Source organism: Acanthochromis polyacanthus, chromosome 4, assembly GCF_021347895.1.
Source record: "Acanthochromis polyacanthus isolate Apoly-LR-REF ecotype Palm Island chromosome 4, KAUST_Apoly_ChrSc, whole genome shotgun sequence".
NCBI classification, from domain to species: domain Eukaryota; kingdom Metazoa; phylum Chordata; class Actinopteri; family Pomacentridae; genus Acanthochromis; species Acanthochromis polyacanthus.
Window position 1 is genome coordinate 40742266 of NC_067116.1, and position 20273 is coordinate 40762538.

The 20273-nt window shown below is 40.4% G+C and overlaps 1 protein-coding gene across 3 annotated transcripts; it reads right to left on the reverse strand.

The window, feature by feature from the left end:
- Positions 1 to 1536: 1536 nt before the first annotated feature.
- Positions 1537 to 20273, reverse strand: elovl1b (ELOVL fatty acid elongase 1b). 3 transcript variants are annotated; one of them, XM_022210117.2, is made up of 9 exons: positions 20134 to 20273; positions 8210 to 8284; positions 4863 to 4963; positions 4578 to 4768; positions 3658 to 3738; positions 3489 to 3545; positions 3287 to 3392; positions 2776 to 2912; positions 1537 to 2396 (listed from the first exon to the last, which is right to left on the reverse strand). In XM_022210117.2, exons 3-9 carry the CDS (start codon positions 4930 to 4932, stop codon positions 2061 to 2063), a joined length of 978 nt encoding a protein of 325 aa, XP_022065809.1. In that variant the 5' UTR covers positions 4933 to 4963; positions 8210 to 8284; positions 20134 to 20273; the 3' UTR covers positions 1537 to 2060. The 3 variants fall into 3 exon arrangements, with proteins under 3 accessions (XP_022065809.1, XP_022065810.1, XP_022065811.1); XM_022210118.2 differs by lacking the exon at positions 20134 to 20273 and adding an exon at positions 8489 to 8644; XM_022210119.2 differs by lacking the exon at positions 8210 to 8284 and having other exon boundaries at positions 20134 to 20272.

The window sequence follows — 20273 nt, forward strand, 5'->3', positions numbered from 1 at the left end:
CCGAGTTACCGCCTGAGACTTTCTGTAGAACTTAACCATAACTGCATATCAGAGAGAAAAAGTTTTACCTCCATTTTATTTTTCGAATGAAGCTCTTAGACTCAACACATTCCTACAAATCAGTGGCTCCCAACCTTTCTACCTTGTGACCCAAAAATGTCTACTTGTCACGAGTTTATTATGGCTACAGAGGATTTTCTCAGATTGCACAAATTAAGAATGACATTAAGAAGCCTGATGGTACAAAAACATCCTCTGTCGCAAGAAAATTCCGATTAAAGCACAAGCCTTAGTCTTATTCATGAATTATCCCAGGGCTCCTTACGATTATTTTAGGACTCCTTTTGGTCCTAACCCCCATATCGGGAGTACAGATAAAATATTCTATATCTTCCACTGGTTAAAACAGATCTCAAATAGATACTTCCTTTAGATAAGATCCATTTCAAAAAGCCAACTTAAAGGATGATTCCAGTTGTGTAAATAAAGAGAAAGCCATTATTCCTTTCAGCATTTCCATCAAACACTTACCACCATTTTACATGCTGATAGCAGCATTATTTAGCTTGTGTTTGCACCCTGAATACAACTAAAGAAAATGGCAATTCCATCTAAAATCATATTTTCAGAACAATTTCTGCATAACTAACTCTGATATGCCTGGAAGTTTTACAGCATAATACATGAATATTTATAAAGATATTCGTTAGATTTGTGCATGATTTATCACATACTTCAAGATAAAATTTTTCAAACATTGTCCATCAACCCCGTTTCAACACGTTTTGGGCTGTTTGAACAATGTCCCAGGAACTATTAAAATTTAAAAACTTGAATCTTTCATCGTTATGTCAGTGTTTAAGAATCTGTCATTTTGTACAAATAATCTCCGATTTAGGGGAGTTGAAATATGAAAAATAATTGAAATCGCCATGAAAAGCGCCATCTCTGAGCACAGATTACCCAAAAAAAAAAAAAAACTAATAATGTAGAAATTGCAAATTATATTTTCTGAACCACACGTAGTTTCATGTCACAATTAAAACAAAACATCTAAAATATTTAACTTTTGATCAAAAAGTTCTTTTCATTGCATTTTCATCACTGATTGACCTGGTGTGGCAAGTTGTACCACAAAAACAAAAATATTTCTTGAAATGTATCTAAGAAAATTCTTTTCACCCCATTATGGGCATATTTTTCATCTTCGGACTGAGAAAATGCAATCCCATTTCTGAGTCTAATGAAGCAACTGATGCTTGAGTAGATCCAGTGTGCAGGATGCGTCTTTCTGCCTCATGCCATGAATCTTTTTAAAACAAAGAAGAATGGATCTCTTGTTTGCATCCTACTTGCGGCACATACTTGGGATAGCCAAGACAAGAGGCACAAGCAAGCAATGCAAATGCTTTTCTTCTTTGTTGCAACATCTGAACCAAAAAACCCGAAAATGCAAGCTGAGAACGTTTTCAGAAAGTTGTAGTGACAATTTATTCTGAAGAAAGTGAAATTAGAGATGCAAAATGTAAAACAAGATAATTTAAAATTGAATTTATTGGCATTTTAATTTTAAATACACAATCTAACTAAATTTAGAAAGTCTAGAGCATACCAATACAATTAGTTTTTTGTTGTTTTTGCTGTAAAACTATTTACAAAATGTATTTTCAAGTTTGATAGAAACTGTACAGTCATCTGTCCACAGGGGGGGGTCAGGAGGACACAGAGGTCAAAATAAACAGTGAAGGCAAACGGGGAGAAAAGGCCATCAGAGTGATACTGAAGTAGGAGGTTGTTTGCAACATCAGTGAAGATAACACTTAGGTCAAAACATCTTCTCTTCATACATTGTGTTCCATAAATGGCTGCCCAATGCAAAGAAACAAACAAAACCAACCAACCGAATGTGGGGCCCCCAGCTGTGGAAAATCATTGACCACATCGCTCTCCCAAGTTTTGAATACAAAACTAAAAACAGGACAAGAAACAGCCAAAATTATCTTTGGAATCCATAGTAGTTTCAACAGGTCATACTTCTTGGGCGTTTCCTTCCAGAGTTCCTAGGCCTTCTTCATCTTCCCCATGTGAGTGCTGCCGTTCTCGTGGTGGGCAGAACCGTTGCTGGTGCTGTTGGTGGTTCCGTGGCCGACGCCATTGCTGGTGCCGTTCTCATGTTTGCCATTCGTGTATATAGCTTTGCCGTTCTGGCACTGCTTAATGTCCTGCTTTGGCAACCGCTTACCCTTCACATAAGCCTGGATCCAGAAGTTGGAGAACAGCACGAAGAAGAAGGTTCCGTACATCCAGACAAGGTGGATGATCATGGGGAACTGGTAGTCGCAGCTGTCCATGAAGTAATACTGGGTGGCGTGGACAGATACCAGGACAAACTGGGTCTGTTGGGGACAAAACAAATCAGGAGTCAACCAAGTGCATGATGAATATAAAAGTAGAGGAATTTGTCTTGAATCCTAGCAAATGGAAGGATTTTTCATTTCTTCCCATTGCCGCCAATTGGTTGCTCAAAGGGGCTCTAATGGAAACTTTAGTTTTGTTGAGTTTCTTTGAGACAACTCATGCTGTGAATTGGCACTATATAAATACAATTTAAAACATTAAAGCTGATTAATTTGGTATTTAAAATAAACACATTGACAGAACCGGAATAGTTCAAGACTTGAATACTGTGTTCGCATTCAAGCTCCATCATACGGTCTTGGAGTGGATGAATTGAGTAAAGGACATGTATACTACTTGTGAAAAGGGTATATGTACCAGCTGAATGGCAGTCATGTATTTCTTCCACCATAAAAACTTCTGGAACCTTGGTCCGGCAGCAGCGAGACCGTAGTAGAAATACATGATGACGTGGACGGAGGAATTCACCATGGCATGGAAAGATCCCATTCCACCTGGAGCAAAAAAACAAAAAAAGGCATACGTCATTAGACTGATGCCTATCACCACATACAAGAACTTCTGACCTTGTCACAGCCACACACTGCCAAAACCATTAAAGTTTTACGCAGACACTCTTGGTTAATCATTTTCCTATGACTAAATAGAAATCTTTACTTTCCAGTCGCCCTGTACAACGTTTCTCAAAGGACTTTTAACAAGACCAAATAAAACCATACGAAGCAAACTGTGGCAAAGTGTACAGTTCAAAGTGTACAAGATTGGTATGAAGAATGAGGTAATTATACTAGACCTCCTGCCTGCTTCAGCCCCCTGTTAATCATTTAAAAACCCCTGACAACTTCAGATTTTGTTAATGAGTACTCACCGGGAGCGTAGGTGACTCCCCACCACCAGGTCCAGGGCATGAACGAGTGGTGGAAGATATGTAGGAATGTAATCTGGCCGTGCTTTTTCCTCAAAACAAAGAACATCTAAGAGAAAGTGGATGTTGATTAGTTAAAGCCAAGCTGCACTGACCAAAAAGCAACCGATGCGCCACAGCATCAAGTAACTTTGACTGGACTTACTGTGTCCATCAGCTCGATAATCTTTGAGAACCAGAAGAGCCAAGCCACTTGGACCATCTAGAGAGGACAACAGACTTAAATTAGCATAAGTCTCAATTGCAAAAAAGTGCCAAGCTGCTAAATAGTCATATCATTGAACACTAATCACTGCAGAATTATGGGAACTTACTCGTAGGGCTTCAGGACTGTTTGAGGTATCGATTGCGTCACATCTCCAGGTATACGTTGTGGCCCATCCAGACATCATGAACTGAAAAAGACAAGCAATTGTAATGGTTATTCACCATAGGATCATTACCAAAAATAATAATCCATACTAGAAGTTCACCAACACGTTTATTCAAGATTGATACCTAAACGATTATTAGCCATTTGCAACGACGGTAAGAAATATCCATTTGTGCTCAAATTTGAAATGATGGTATCAAACTTCCCAATAACACAAAATACAGCGCCATAGTTTACTGAAATGGCTTTTATCGATGTTTTACATATATTTAACTAAAAAGGAACTTTAGATATTGATACACTGCATAGACGCCCACTCTTATGCAGATGACACCCTAACGTATTTATCTAAAAAGCCACATGAAACCAATCAGTTGGTCAAACTTCAAGCACGTCATAAGGACATAACGGCCTGGATGACTTGTAATTTTCTCAGAAACACTATCTAACCAGACAGTTACTCTGTATGGCGGTACAGCAATAAAACTGAACTGAGTAGGCTATTTGTAATAATGTGTAATCAATCAGATTACAGTGGGTTGGACATTACTCGAGTCCACAGATAACGAGACGCCTACATCAGAGCAAAGTAGCTCTGAATTTTAATTATAGGATCCAGAAATCACCCAGGCTAATACTTGGTCAAGTCCTTATGTTACAGACACAAATTCTATCAAATCTACTGGAATTTAGCAACATCCATGGAGAAAAGAAGTCTAGTATTAGCCGTCTATGCATTTCACTGCGCAATAAACTATGTATAACTGCGTTTGTGATAAATGAAGGTCTTGAATCTTCAATCAAGTATAAAATGTGCAGTGAATTTCTTTGACAGTTTTATCTCTGGTGACAGATTCTTACCTCATACACAATGAATATCGACAGTGCCACGAGCAGAAAGTTGTAGACTATCATGGCCTCCTTGAGCTGGAAGGGCTTGCGATTGGCCATAATGCGAGGTCCCAGGTACAGTACAAAGAAAAGGTAGCACAGCAATATTGCCGTCATGGGAATAGGACTCTGCATGAGGGGATAACTCTTCAGCCGTGGATCTAGAAGGCGCGAATGAATAAAATTACACTTAAACGGGGGGGGGGGGGGAGCATACAAAACAAAGTTTTTGTATTTGTCAGATTGGTAACGTACCGATTCCTGCCAAGAGGAAGTCATAGATATCCATGGCGTGTGAGCCAAACTCCTGAATCTCCTGAAGCATGTTGGCGTTCTTACTGGTGTGACCCAATTATCTGAAAAACACAACAAAAAATTAAAAACCCAATAGGCTCAATGTTAGTTTTATTTCATCAACATCAAACGCTAAGAATCCTTCCACCTCTCCATGACAGTAATTGACAGACAATATTTTGACAAGTGCTGAAAGTCAGAAAGCAAAACAAAATTCATTTAAGACATTTTTTGATGCATTTGTGAAATTAAAATGTACCAGTCTCGTTCCCCATCTGTTCTTATTCATTTTCTGTGGAAACATTATTGTGTGACATAACAGACAGGCAGTTAATTTTTATTTCCTAGACAGCAACATTTCCAGAGACATCAAATGAAGTAACAGTTCAGTGTTCTCCTTCCAGACACGCGTCAATTACATAACATGGAAAAAATAAAAATCACATGCCCTTCATTTTATGCCTGTGCCTCGGTGGAGTTCACCCGTGACCAATAAATGCCTTCAAGGAGGAGCATTTTGTGACATTTAACGATTCAGCAAGACTGAAATGCAATTACTGAGACAGAGCAGCTCATCCCTCACCAAACAAACACTCCGAAGACAGAAAAAAAAAAAAAAAAATCCCAGGATGCTTTGCCCCTGGCTCGAACCACTCATCAGACATGGCCTGATATCAGAGAGGAGGTGCTTCACGGAGCTGGGAGGGCATCCCTCATCCCACACTGTCTCTGGCTGTTTGAGTGCAGGAAACGAGTTAAGACACAACAACCCAAATTGTTCTTTCAACTAAACCCAACTGCGAACAATAGAGAAAGTTTCTGATCACTGAAGCAACAGAACAAACGCTCGGACCTTGATATCAAAGCTAATTAAACAAACAAGTGTTTCTTTCTGGTATGTGGTAAGATTTGTTGGAAGACTGCCACTAAGCATTTCACATATGGAAAGTGTTGTGACATGCAGTCTGCACACAGGAATGCCACAATGAGCTTTAGAGATATGTGTAATTTCTGTTGACTGAAGGCTTATCATATCAAGAGTAAACTGCAGAGCGTATTCACAAAAGTCGAGGACACGCAGGGCGCGGTCTGCTCTCGCCACAGTGGACCCAGAGGGAGTCATTGTTTGATGTACAATCTTAAACACTCCAAGTTTTCACTGCCCAAAGGCTAAAGAGCAGCCAATCCTTAAGCTAATATCATTAAAAGCTAATAATTTCAGCCTGTGGAATGAAGGTCAAAGCTCATGTGCTGTAGGTGGTGCTTGGAAAAAATAAACGGGATACAGCACAGGAAAGGTTTAATGTAGGATACAGCTATGGGCTTTTCCAAACAATGACTTAGATTAACTTTAGTTTTGATATTAGTTTTTTGATACTGCAGAGAGCTACTGAAAATCGGACTCACTGGCTACTTTAAGGTCAATGACCGTGAAACATTTTTAAACTGACACTGATGGCACAAAAAAAAAAAAAAAGCAGTCGTTGCCATTTTTGCACAATCCCAAATCAGCCGTCTCAAACTTTAACCTTCTTTGTGACTCCAAAAAGTAGAATTTCTAACAAACTTCAACTTAAAAGGCCTGACTGTTTAGCATAAGCTTTGTAAAAGTTGAAACTGGCGAGCAGCAGTACAGGCCCACAGGCAAGACAGATTACATCTCACTGACTGGGCATTCCTCCTTTCATAGATACCCCCCCAGTTTCAGTTTTTCAGCTGTTAACCGCAGGCCTTCTGTCAACACCACAGTATCTTTTCTGTTGATTTTCTTGTTAAGCTTCCAGGTGAGCGAGTCCTGCATTCCTGACCAATTTGTGACAGCCATCCTATCTGACTAAACTTCCTTCTGTTGTCATGACGGAGCCGCGAGTCTCATCTACTTGTAGGACTCGCTGCTGTCACCAGAAGTGCAAAAAAAGCCGCTGCGGCTGTATAACAGATCAGATACATGGCATTTCAGAAAACTCTTACACAAAAAGCTGTGGTTGTTTTTGAATCGACGATGAGGCATTTGGTCAGGCGCCTCACATTTCAACAAGAGTACCATCGTGTCTGTTGGGTAGACTCTGTCTTGTTCTGAGGAAAAATGCTGAACAGTTAAATTGATTAGATCATAAATCTAGTTGGGTTAGTGACAATACCTTGGTGGTTGCAAGTACAGTGAACAGGAATCGTGTAGTGGCAGTTTGACCATGTCACATTGCTTAAATTAAGAGTTTGTCAGTAGAAATTTAAAGCCAATATTCTCTCTATAAGTGATCAAATGCAACTTCTTCACCAAATTATGTTGCAGACACTATAACTATGCACAAGTTCAAAACAGAAAAGTCCTATGAACATGCAATGTGCATGTGACTGTCTTTAGAGTGGATTTTTTTCAAATTTTATTTAATAAAAGTGATTGCACAAGTCAGGAGGGCAGTCTTGTGATCATGACAACAATAAACAAGAAAAAAAAAAAGACAACATGTCTCAATCCTGAAACCCAGATAAAGATGGAAGATCAAAGAAAACGAAGCCCCTTCCACTCCAGCTCAGTAAAACCATTTCACAGGACCCAGCAGCAGCAGCTACTGAACCTCGCTGCCCTGACACTATTGTACCATTTATTGTAGCTGGTTGTAAATGAACTCACACACACACACACACACACACAATGACACCACTTATAACTGCCTTTAATTTCCACCAATTAAAAGGTTATGCATCACCACAGAATTTGAACGAGCAGTATATACTGTAAACTGATGCTCAAGATCATTAATTTTCCATTGTTCAGACGTTTTTAGATGTTTTTCTCTATTAGAGATGCAGTTCAGATGTAGATACATGACCAGTTAAGCACCAGTTTACCTCCTTAGCAGAAGTAATTTGCAGCCCAGAACTACATTTAATCCGTTTGTTCAACCAAACTCAAATAAAAGTTGTGTCAAACTCCAGTTCTGCATGCCTGAACATCCCCCCATTCATTGTTAGGCAACACTGAGAGCTAAAGTGGCTGGTTTACGTCTACCAAGGTGACATACAGTGGAAACATTCCCTTAGAGAGCCATGTCAATGAATCATAGAGATGGAAAAAGGGAGCTCACACTCATGAGTTAGGAGTTAATTATGAACAAAATGGACCAGATATGGAGGAGGGGGAGAAAAGCCAGCAGCCAGGAAGCCATTTGTAAAATGAATTATCCGCTATGAAAAGAACATTTTATCGAAAAAAATAAAACACCAAAAGAACAGGAAAGAAGCTGGACATGTGAGCAGACTTCACACACGTTGGTTCACCTTCTATGTCAAATTCAGCAACTTACCTCGTGGAACAAGAACCGTTTCCTCTTTTAAAAGTCAGCAAAAAGTGGATTCTTCTTACACACCTCCTCCGTAAACTGTAAAAGGGCAGGCGGGCATCGGTAGCAGCCAAAAAAAAAAGGAAGAAGAAAAAGGGGAAAAGCAGCAGCAGCGAAGGGAGGGAAAGACAGAAAGAGAGAGAGAGAGATGTGAGAATGAGAAAGTAAACTGACAGTGTGACTGGTACAGCAGTCTTCCAAATCTCCACCCTCCCTGACTCACACAGTGGATGAATAACTCACAGAAGGAGAGGGAGGGAAGAAGGCTGAGCCACAGAGTCAGAGGGAGTTGTGTACGTTCAGGAGGGAGTCTGGTCTCTATTTAAACCCGCGCTACAAAATACCACCGACTGAAATGCGACTGGTTGCTTTTCGACCGACGCCCTCGACTTCCACAAGCGACGTTTCACCACACCCTCCAACTCGCCGAAACACTCTGGAGTCGCCCAGGAAAGTTTTCTCTCAGGGGTGGGCTGATAATATTATTCACAGGGAGCAGGGCGAGAGATCACTGGCCACTCTGTTATCATGAAAGGGCCCATTGTTGCTTGCCTGTACTGGCCCGCTACCCAACCAACACCCATAAAGCAAAACTGGCTTCCATTTTCTATTTTCTGTGTTGTGGGACTATCAGTAGCCGTAAGTGTTTCCAATTAAATCCACTTTCCTGGTTTTTCTACTCCAAATCTAAGCCTGCATGTCAGGAGTGGAACACATGATGGCCTCATACAGACTAAAATCTAAAACAGGCGTCACACAACTCTGATGTTTACTCAGGCTTGGATTGTAAAGCAGATTGCAGACTTTAAAAAAAAAAAAAAAAGAGAGATTGCTACAAAGGGGAAGACATGAGTCATAGGATAATGCTTAAAATTCTTCCAAGCGAGGTTGTGTAAGAAGGTTTTGCTGTCCCCGATAGGAAATCACTTACTCTGATCTCACTGCCACGCCCTGGTACTCGAAAGAGGAACAAAACATTGCAACAATGCTAATAGGTGCCAGTTACATTTTCTGCTGAGGAAAGTCTTGACAGGCTGCTATGAAGGGAAAAGACAGGGCTAAACCCCACTGTTGTATTTGTCATTTCCTCAAAAACCCCAATTAGTTATTAATGTGATCTTGTCAAAACTATAATGGTTCAAACCTTTAGTTCTCAAGATCAAGTGATAAATTTGTCATCTTTCTGCATGAGAACATCTGCTTGATACACATGCACATGCTATTTAAATTCAGTTTTAGGAGGCCGATAAGTGAAGTCAATGCCGCAACAAGAGGTGTAGTAGTTCCAACAATCAGTGTTGCAGCCTCTGATGGCCATTAGTTAAACTTGACCTATCATATCAGACCCTCGAAAGTCTGCCACCAGTGATCTTTTCATGTAAATGCCCTCTTCAGTGTTCTACTGTATCTGACAGGGCAGGTTTTACCTGTAACTCAGTGGAGGGGATATAGGGGATGGTGGTGGTGGTGGCAGCACTCCAATGCACTTCAGCCCCTCCTCCAAATACCAAAACACACCTGACAACAAAATTCATCATCTGCAGCTGCAGCCGCTGACAGAGCCATTTCAAATATGATCGTAATCTTGTTCCGTGAAACCAACACCCCTTTACCACTGCGAAAAATTGAAGACGGAAGGATGTGGAAATGCCATTTATGGTGGTTAACTGAAGTCGTTTCTTCTGTCATTGCTTACTGACTTGTGTAATGTGATAATCATCAATAATGACCTCATTCAGACAAAGTCCGCTTTGGAACGGAAGAGATTCAATCAAAAAATAAACTATAAGCAGCTACGCATGAAAAAAATAACAGCAACCTCTTGAAATAAGCCTTATTTTTAATCATCCACTGTGTAAATGATAAGAGAAGCTTACTTTGGTCATGCTTTAGTAGAGAACAAGTGGATATCTACAATTTCATCTTAAAATGTCTTAAAGAGGAGTTCAACTTTGCTAGATATAGTTTAAGCATCTTTGAAACACAAATGCTGAGGTTTAATTCAGTCCTAGCAAATTATTTTTAGACTGAAAATTACTAATGCAAAAACCTGTGTGCAGCAAAAGCATTATAGAAGCAAACACAAGTCTCCTAGAATTTTCACCAGCATGTCACACACTGGTGTGACGAGTCTGACTCTGCGGCCAAGGCTGTCAGTGCACACATCCCAGGTCAAGCTATGCAGAGGGAAAATCTTCCGTTGCTGTGTGTAAGGACAGGCAACAAATTATCTGGCTCTGAAAAGGTCATGTACTTTTTTTTTTTTTTAGAATTCCAGTTCAAAGTTGGGGTTGCTTATGTATTTTATGCAAGTAATGTTTGACATACAACTAACAGAATTCTAGAGTTTTACACCTGTCAATATTTGGATTTGAAAATGCGTTTTTTGTTGCCCCGAGCTGTCCCACTACCCCTACAACTGTGTACATACCTTTTGCATTTAGACAAGAGTATGCAGTAAGTCTTAAAGTCGCCACAAGGCAACCACCTCCTTTGAAATGTTAGTGTTACAAGGAGTTAACTAGCAGAGCCGGTCCACACCTTTCTGAGTGCAAATTCTGCCAAGGGGCCCCCTTATCTGACCTGTGTAAACAATTTTTCATGGAATCACAAGTGACACCCCAGTGCTCCCAATATGACACTACCTCCTTTAAAACTTCATTAGCTGGACTGAGAGTAAGCGCACCTGTAACATCAATCCATAGTTTCTATCTTGCATTAGTCCAAACTTACAGCTAAACCTTAACTAATGGCCTAGATCATTATTTTCGTGTTGAGTGCCATCACGCCCGTATATTGTGTGTCACCACAGATGTTGCTGCAGGAGAAGTGCAAGTTTCATGCACGCTCATATGAATGCAGTTTCGCCCACAATGTGGTTATATTTTCTGAGCTGCAGTTTGAGAAAGCAGCTGGAATTTTTCATTTGTGATTAATAGCTGCATTTCACTCTCCCTTCTGTCAAAGATAAAGTCATAGAACATCTCTGGGAGTGGCTGACAAGCGGCTAAGACAAAGTGGTGTGCTGCTCTGTCAGGTTACCAAAAGTCTAGAGAGACACACTGCAAGCAGGCACTTCAGCTTAACAGGCATTGTTATTTACTGACATAAAAACACAAGTTTACAACTGCTGTTCATGTAATTGACACTAATTGGAACTTTTTTATACTAATTACGAATATAAAAAGTAAAATGACCGACTGCGTAAGTATTCACACCCTTCAATTTAGTAGTTAAGAGATGCAGCTTATTCACCTAATTCAACACAGATGTAGTCACTTAGTGCTAGAGGCCACACAATTAGTTAGTCCAGTCATTGGTGAATTAGTGTTACTGGTTGTGACTACACCATGAAGACAAAAGAACACTCCAAGAAAGTCTCTGAAAAGGTTACTGAAAAGCAGAAGTCAGTGGATGCATACAAGAAAATTTCAAAGTTACGGAATATCCTTTGAAGTAGGGCTGGCCCGAATAGTGGTTTCTGGTCTCCAAATATTCGGGCCCTATTAAAGACGAATATCCGAATATTCGTTCCGCCCTCGACGTCAGACAGGGTGGAGGCGGCCTGAATATTCGGATCCATTCGTCTGGTGTCCCGAACGCAAATTTTGCACACTGCCATCGTTGTCTTCAGTTAAACTGAAAAATTCCCAAACAGCGGAGGTCTTTCGCATCTTGTCTTGTGTTTCTGCAACGAAGTGAAGCGTGACGTCAGAGTGGGCAGCCATCCGGCCATTTGGGTGATGGTAACAAACATGAATGGATGAGCCGAGATGCGCCAAACACAGTGGGATGAGCCGAAGTGGGCCGAAGGCAAAGGGAAGAGACGAGCTCCTCCCCCCTCCGATTTTCGTCATGGGGGGAGGAAGGGGTGATCACACAGACATATGTGTATATGTTATAGATATATGTGTATACATTTATGTGATCACAAGATGGGATGAGCCAATGTAGGCCGAAGGCGGAGGGAAGACAGTAACGCCGAATATTCGTTCCGCCCAATAACGTCCCGGGGGTGGGGGTGGGGGGGATGTATTTACCAAAATTAATATCTGAACGAATATTCGGGTCCACCCCTACTTTGAAGTACAAGTACACATTCCTTCATTAAGAAATGGAAGGAATGTGGCACGCACAAATCTGCCCAGAGCAGGCTGTCCTGTTCTTTGGTCTGATGAGACCAATATTCTGCTTTTTGGACAGATTAGACACCATGTTTGGCAAAACCAAACACTGCACGGCATCACATCATCCCCACTGTGAAAGGTGGTGGTGGCAGCATCATGATGTAGGGATGTTTCTTAACAGCAGGTCCTGGATGCCTTCAAACGTAGAGGGCAAAATGAATGCAGAAAAGTTGGGGAAATCCCAGAGGACAACCTGAAGCAATCTGGAAAAAAAAAAAACCAAAAAAACAAAAATGCAAGTTGGAAGGAGACTTGTCTTCTAGTAAGACAATGCCCTGCAGCATACAACCAAAGCTACACAGAAACAGTTTAAAGAAAACAAGCTGAATGTTGAGGAGTGGCAGAGTCAGAGTCCAAACCATAATCCCACTGAGAATTTGTGGCTGGAGTTGAAAAGGGTTGTCCGCTCATGATCTCTGACCAAGTTTAAGCTCGATGCTGCACTTTGCACTAAGGTGCACTTTGCAGAAAAGCATTTTGACTTGGACACGAAAGTCTTTTTATTGGAAATTCTTGTCCAAAATGTAAAAGAAAATTGATTCAATGCAGAAAAGCAATAAGAGAGGAAAACTACCAGAGGGGGTGAATACCTTTTATAGGTACTGTGTACACTACATGCCACTGTTGCATCATTTTTGAGACATAACAGCTGAGCATACCAAGTTGTTACATAAAATCGGCTAAATGAATGCAAGTCTCACATGGGAAAAACAAGAACACACATTCCAGTCAAGTCTCCTGGAAGACAGACTACTTAGAAAACAAAGACATCTTAGTAATCTCCCTGTGCCCCTGGGGGTGGAACCCACCTCCAGAGCAATCACCTGGGGCCCAGGTCCTCCCAGTCAAGTTATGTTGAACAGAACTGTGTGCCAAGATAACACCAAAGATAAATGAGATGCCTTTAGAAGACAAGCAGACTTCATTCCACGCTGGTTACTACTCAGTCTCATCCTGGCTCACTCGGCTGCTTTGTCATCCAAAGGAAGCAAACAACCAAAATAAAAAAAAACAACTCGATCATTATTTCATTCAAAGCACGCCGAGGTTATAGACAGGTATGCGCAATGACATATTTGCCAAAGCAGGAAAAGTCACACAAGGACTACTTTGGCTACTATTGCACGGCAAGGAGGATCAAACTATACCTTTATTCAGCAATATTGAACATCTGGGAAATAAAATACAAACTTCTTCAAAATTTTTTGGGTTTTTAAAAATAGTTTAAACCTTTGTTCTGCGGTTAGTTCATTTAGTTGAAATGCTACTTGCCTGAGCGATCAGATGTTTACTCTGAAAATTACCTCAATTATTATTAAATAAGTGCTTACTGCAAGCATGGATTTCATTCTGCACAGAAATTAATCAAACCAAAAAGCAAAAAACTTCATCCCTTCAGTAACTTTCACACCAATTCCTGAGGACCTTTCAACCACTTCTGTCTAAGTTATCTTCAACAAACATAAGCTGCCTTTTTTTAAAATAATAAAATAAGATGGACTTTACTCTGCAGCACCGTCTCCTGCTGCAAAAGTAAAATTGCACTGGCTTATACAATCAGATGAAGTGTTTATGCTTATGATTGTATTCATAATAACCTTCATAAACTTCAATGCACCAGGGTTTCCAGGTATGCAAGGTAGATGTTTGGAATGATGAAAATGAACACCGGTGACTTTAAAAACAACATCAGCACAATACACCCATTTAAAAAGAATTTAAGAAAACAAACTTTTGGAACCAAATGCTTAAGTCGTAGTAACTGGCACCCCCCCCAGCACTGGAATGTTGCTGAACTTGCCCCAGGACTGACATGCTTACACCACCTTGTCTTCATTGTGTTTGGGTGTGTGTAGGTGGTGGTGGTGGTGGTGGTGGTGGGGGGAATAGTATCACCCCTACCTGCCACTATTCAGACGACGGCTCAACACTGGTCTCATACTCTTCACGCCCCTCCCTCTCCGTCCCCTCTGCAGGTCTCACCTACCAACGACTCGGATTTCTGGAACTTTCCACAGACAACAATGGTGCACCGGGTCCTCACGAACAAGCAACAGTTTATGGAAAAGCAAGTGCAGCTCGGCATGACTGAAAACAAATGTGCGTGCAAGTTGACACACTGAGGAACAAAGGGGGCTGACAATTTGCAAAACTACTGCAAAGTCAATTGCTTAGAAACTATTAACTTAGATCTGAGTAGGTGCAGGAAACATCGAAGTGCAATTAATGAAATAAAGGTTGGGTGTTTCTGGTTTGGAGATTTGCACATCAATAATCATAAATTAATGGGTTTTCTGAAAGACTTTGGTGCCCTGTATGGAAGCTTTGAGACAGTCTTATTAAGCTCATCATCCTTGACAGCTGATTTTCTATCTGCCAGTCACTTATTTCCTACTTGGCAGTAAAACACGCTGCAGGTGTCTTAATCTCCTGCAGGTTAATCGGGGATAACCAATCATCTTCAGCACTGATGAACTCACAGAGAGTCATTGCAAATATCTGCAAACCACTCAAAAAAAAAAAAAAAAAAAAACAAGCCACATGAAGGTTACCTCCCAAAAAAACAACTCTGAAAAACAATAACTGCTTATTGTGTAGTTTCCCCAAAACAGGATGGCCTCTAGTTTAATTTGGGCCAATACAATGTCTTTTCACTACAAAGCTGTGTAGAACGCTCCACATTTTCCATTCATTTGGCCTACAGATTGTTTACACAATGAAAACACTGAAGTGATGTCCAAACCTGCAAAATTAAGAACCATGCAACAGAGATACTTTGCATCGAGGTGTAGCACCCAAGCTCTGTGCAACAACATTTAAGTGTTGACTGAAATCTTAGAGTGAATGTCAATGAAACACATGCCCACAGCACAGAGTATTAATTCACTGGGATTAACAAAAGACTTGCTAAAAACAAGCCAACACTTGAAACTCCTAAAGCCCAACCTCCTTCTGATGTCTGAATGTGCCCGACAACGAAGATTCTCAATTTACATGAGATCACTCTAAAAAACTGCAACAGAATTAAAGGGTTTAGGTGGTAAACACTGAACTCTGAATGATGCACATGTGGCAGAAATGTAGGTCAGTGTATGGTTATTGGTTTTCTGTCTGTGCTACCAAACTATGACCAGTTGTTCCCCATCACCACCACCCTATGTTTCCCCCAGTGATTTTCCACCACCTTTCCTATTCAAGGTGCCCTTACAGATATCAAATGTGAGAACGTGCACGAATCCTTCATAACAACTCTAGATTTAATAGACCAACACGTGTAAACAGACCTGGTAGACAGGTTGGGATTATGCAAGACTTGAACATGACTGGAATGACACTCACCATGTCTGGCAAGAATACCTAAGAGGCCACTATGACATGAACTTGACTTAAAGTACATGTATTTAAAGCTTTAAAACTGTTACGAGTATCAGCAGCCACTTTCTGACGTGAATCTTTTACAACAGAGAAAGTGACAACCCATCTGAGCCGTTTTCTATCGTACACTTTTTAAATTACAGCATTCCTGCAATTTGACCTTTGGTCTAATTTTCCAAATGATGTTCAAAATGACAATTATAAGAGAAACAGACCTTACTTGTGGAGAAATTGCTCCCTGGAGATGCATGCAAGCATGCGGAAATTAAAAAACACGGTGGATTTAAAAAGCATTCACCCCCCCTTGGAAGGTTTCCCCTTTTCATTGAATCATGGTTAATTTAGACTGAAGTCAACTGGAAGAAAGTTTTTTTGGTTTGCTGAGACCAAAACAGAGCTGATTGGTTATCCAATTGGATGCCACCATGTTTGGCAGATATAAAACTCTGTGCATCATCACGAACACACCATTCCCACTATGAGGCATGGAGGTGGCAGCATCATGATGAGGGGATGCTTCTCTGCAGCTGGCCCTGGAGGGATAAAAATGAATGCGGTCTACAAGGAAACTGCAACTTCAAAGAAGATTTACTTTCTAGCAAGAAAATTCCTGAAGCAAACAGCCAGAGCTACACAGAAACGGTTTGTAGTGGCCAAGTCATAGCCCAAACCAATCCTTAGCTAGGGCCGTTTGATGAGGCGAGTTGGTCCAGGTGTTTTGCTTTTTTTAAATTCTTGTCAATTAATATAAATTTGACCACCACTCAGTGTTGAAAAGCAGTAAAAGGAGAAAACTTCTAAATAGGGGGTGAATACTTTTGACACTGAAAACCAGCAGAGATATAATTTAAGGGTCATTAATGTAAAAAAAAAACAAAAAAAAAACAGGAATGCTGATCAACATACACAACCAGCTATCTCTGACTAAAACATACTGAAGGACATAAGGACAATACTTAGACTAGCTGCAGAAACTGACCAACTTCCTATCCTTGTACTGTTTAGACAACATATTAAAGCATGTTATAGCTTTAAAGATATTAAATGTCATTTTAATGCCTTATATAGACTAAACTGGTGCACATTTAGCCACCATCTACAACTAAAAACTGAGTTTTGGAAGTAACTCTGGTCCAAATCTGTTATGTTTTGCTACTTAAGAAGTGGACAGAGAACCAACAACGGTAGTTTCGTGAACAGACTAGACACATACTTAAGTCTGTACAAAGGCTACAGCGGGATTAGGTCACGCGAGTTCAAACTTAATTATGATGGAAATTATAGTCACACCTCAAACAAACCAAACAAAGAAAAACAACATCACAGCAGATGTTTTTAACCAGACAAGATGACGGGCATTTTTTAGGCCCTAATGAACAGCTTTACATTTCTTCCCCCAGACTAATTTTTTTTCTATTAGTAGGTGATACTTAACAGACACTCATAGCATTTGACCAAATAAAATGCTGAATGTCAGGTATGGTGGCATCTCCACCCATGATGAAAAACAACTCAAAAAGTATGACAAACTCCTGTGTGCAACATTAGGCATTCAGCACTTTGTTCAAACACAATCAGATGCTACTTTAATCTGTTTAAACAGTAACCTTTTCTTGCCAGTGGAGCATTTAGTCTGATTACTTGTTGCTGTAAGTCGTTTCAGTCCATTACTGTGGGGGTAGAATCCGTGTATTTGCTGAAACAAATAGTGACTTCCAAGTTTTTGGAAGATAATCTTTTAAAAAGTTAACCAAGAACAGTCCGATCCAGATCAACATGAAGACTCTCCTCAATCTAGTTCAAACACGGAACAGACGGCCATCATTGGAGGATCATAAAATGTCAAATGTATCCCTTAGTGCTCCAGTGAATTAAGAAACTAAGCAGAAATATGGTTTTCTGATGAGTATCCCTCAAACAGAAAATGTGTTTGGGAACATGCGGTATGGGAAAATAAAAGACATTTTCCTCTACCTTGCAAAACACTTTACTACAGCTGCTGAGCGACCAACAGGAGTAGACTGTGAAGCATAAACACACCCTGCTCGGCCTTCAAATAGACTCAGAAGTCTTTGCCATTTCTACTGGCTGAAGATTCTACTTTAAACAATCGACTGTCTTCGGCCTGCGTCGAGGCCTTCAGAGCCGGTGTTGACACTGGAAGTCGATGAAGCGATAACAGAATGTGACGCCGGAGCGCTAACAGTCTCACACAGTGTTTACATTACTATCAGAGATTCACCTGGACTGGTTGACCTTCAGGTTCTGCGTCTCCAGCTCACGATTGTTAGTTACGTTCAGTGTTTGCATTGTCAACAGGCAGTTAGTGATCCACGGGCTACCTCAGCGGACAGTCACCTGGAAACACGAGCTCCAATATGTGGCAGCTGGTCAACAAATAGCGAGCTTCATTTCCATGTAGAAAGATCATTGGGTCATCTAGAACATATAGCATTTTCAATTTCTGTGAAACCACTGCGATTTAATTTAATGTCTCAACTTTGTGAAGCTTGAGAGATGCACTAAATAAAGTACAGCAGATTTACCTTAACATAATTAAGGTTTATTGCCACTACAAGTTAGGCTATTTATTTCCTCAGTTAATTAGTTTGACTATAAAATATCAGAAAATCCTAAATAACAACACAGCCTGAAATCTAGACAACATTACCTATTCAAAAAAAAATGTATTCTTGGGTTTGAGAAACAGGAAGTGGGTGCCGTTTACCTTTTCTGATCACAAAGTAACACATAGTCAATCAATACTGAAATCAAATAACTTGGTACAGCTGTAAAGTTAACATGCACTAGATCCAAAATTGCAGAAGCTTAAGTGACCACAAATCATGCTTGTTTCATAAAAAAAAAAAAAAACAACAAAACTTATAAATGCAACCTCAACAGTTTTTCCTTCCCATTATAAGTTGCATAATCGAGGTGCAGTTCTCCGTCTTTCTCTAACAAATTAAACACGAGTAAAACCATCAAGCAACTAGGGCTGAAACTAAAAATTATCTCCATTGATCATTTTCTCAATTAGTTGTTGCTGTTTGGTCTATAAAAGGTCAAAAAACGATGGAAAATGTCAATCTGTGTTTCCCAAAGCCCAATACCACGTCCTTAAATGTTTTGCTTTGCCCACAACCCAAAGACATTCAGTTTAGTGCCACTGAAAAGGAAAAAAAGAATCAGAGAATGAGCCATTTTTCAAAATGTTGTGCCATTAAAAAAAAAGTTAAATTATCAAATTCAATTAAGATATTTTAACTTGAATTTAACTATAAATCAACTAAAGCAGAAATCAGAGTTGAAATTGCTCATAATATTATATTGAAGCAATTACTAAGATTATCATCCATGCAACCCATCAAATAAATGTTTAAAAGGTTTGTCTCAGATCAGTACATTTGCTGCATTTAATTAAATGGTGGAATCGGGCCATGAATAAACTTTTAGACTGTAAGGCAATGGAATGATTCTGTAAGCTTTTGTGAAATACTAATTCTCAGGATCCCATTTTAACGATATCACTGGTCCAGAAAGACAAACAGAAGTACCAAACCAAGCTAAAAGGTGTGCATAACTGTGCTTGTCCTCTGTTTTAGAGTTAAACATCACCTGCATCTGCACATGAGGGCTGCAGTCAAACCTGCTGCTGACAGTTACAGCAGTTCGCCAACAGGTGAGTTTCACTTTTGATCAACTCATCTGCAGCCACATGTTCGAATCCACGGCCTAACCTGCACGCACACACACACCTTTTCATCCTCTTTATCCTTTTTATTCACATGTATGACACCTGCAAACAACACAAGCATGACAGTCAACATCCCCTTCCGCCTTCACAGTGACAATAATGGAGGGTATCCGGCTGTCAGGGAGGTCTGATTCCGCAGCACCAGTGCAAACACGATGCCATCAACAGTTCACACAATTGAATTAAAACAACTAAATCGACTTTGATGCAAACTGAACAGTAGAGAGCGCACGATTTCAACGGATGCACATTTTGGCACAGCTGCGAACATGAGGTCAGGGGTGACGCCTAACTTTAATGTTTGAGTAAAAATTCAGCAGCTGCTCTTGATTTGCACCCATAATCTTAGCATTTCTGTCTAAGATCTTGTAGTTATAAAGACAATCCACTAATTTCACCAATAAAACGGTTAACTTGGAGATGACGTGGATGAATTGGCACCGAGAGCGCCCCACTCCTTCCCCTCCCCAAAAAATTACGCACCTGAAAGCAACCCAGAAATCATTCAGAAATCAGCATTTCATCAAGTGTTAAAAAGTGCGAAAGCAGTCTGAGAAGCTTTTACTCACTTTTCTGCCGTAACAAAGCTGCTGAGAGCGTCGAAAAGCTGCCTGAGAAACGTGCACCGACGCGTGTGTGAAGTTCGCTCTGCTTCCTCTTCTTTTCGGCCTAAATCTCGCGCATGACCCAGCCCTTTGATGGAGCTGGA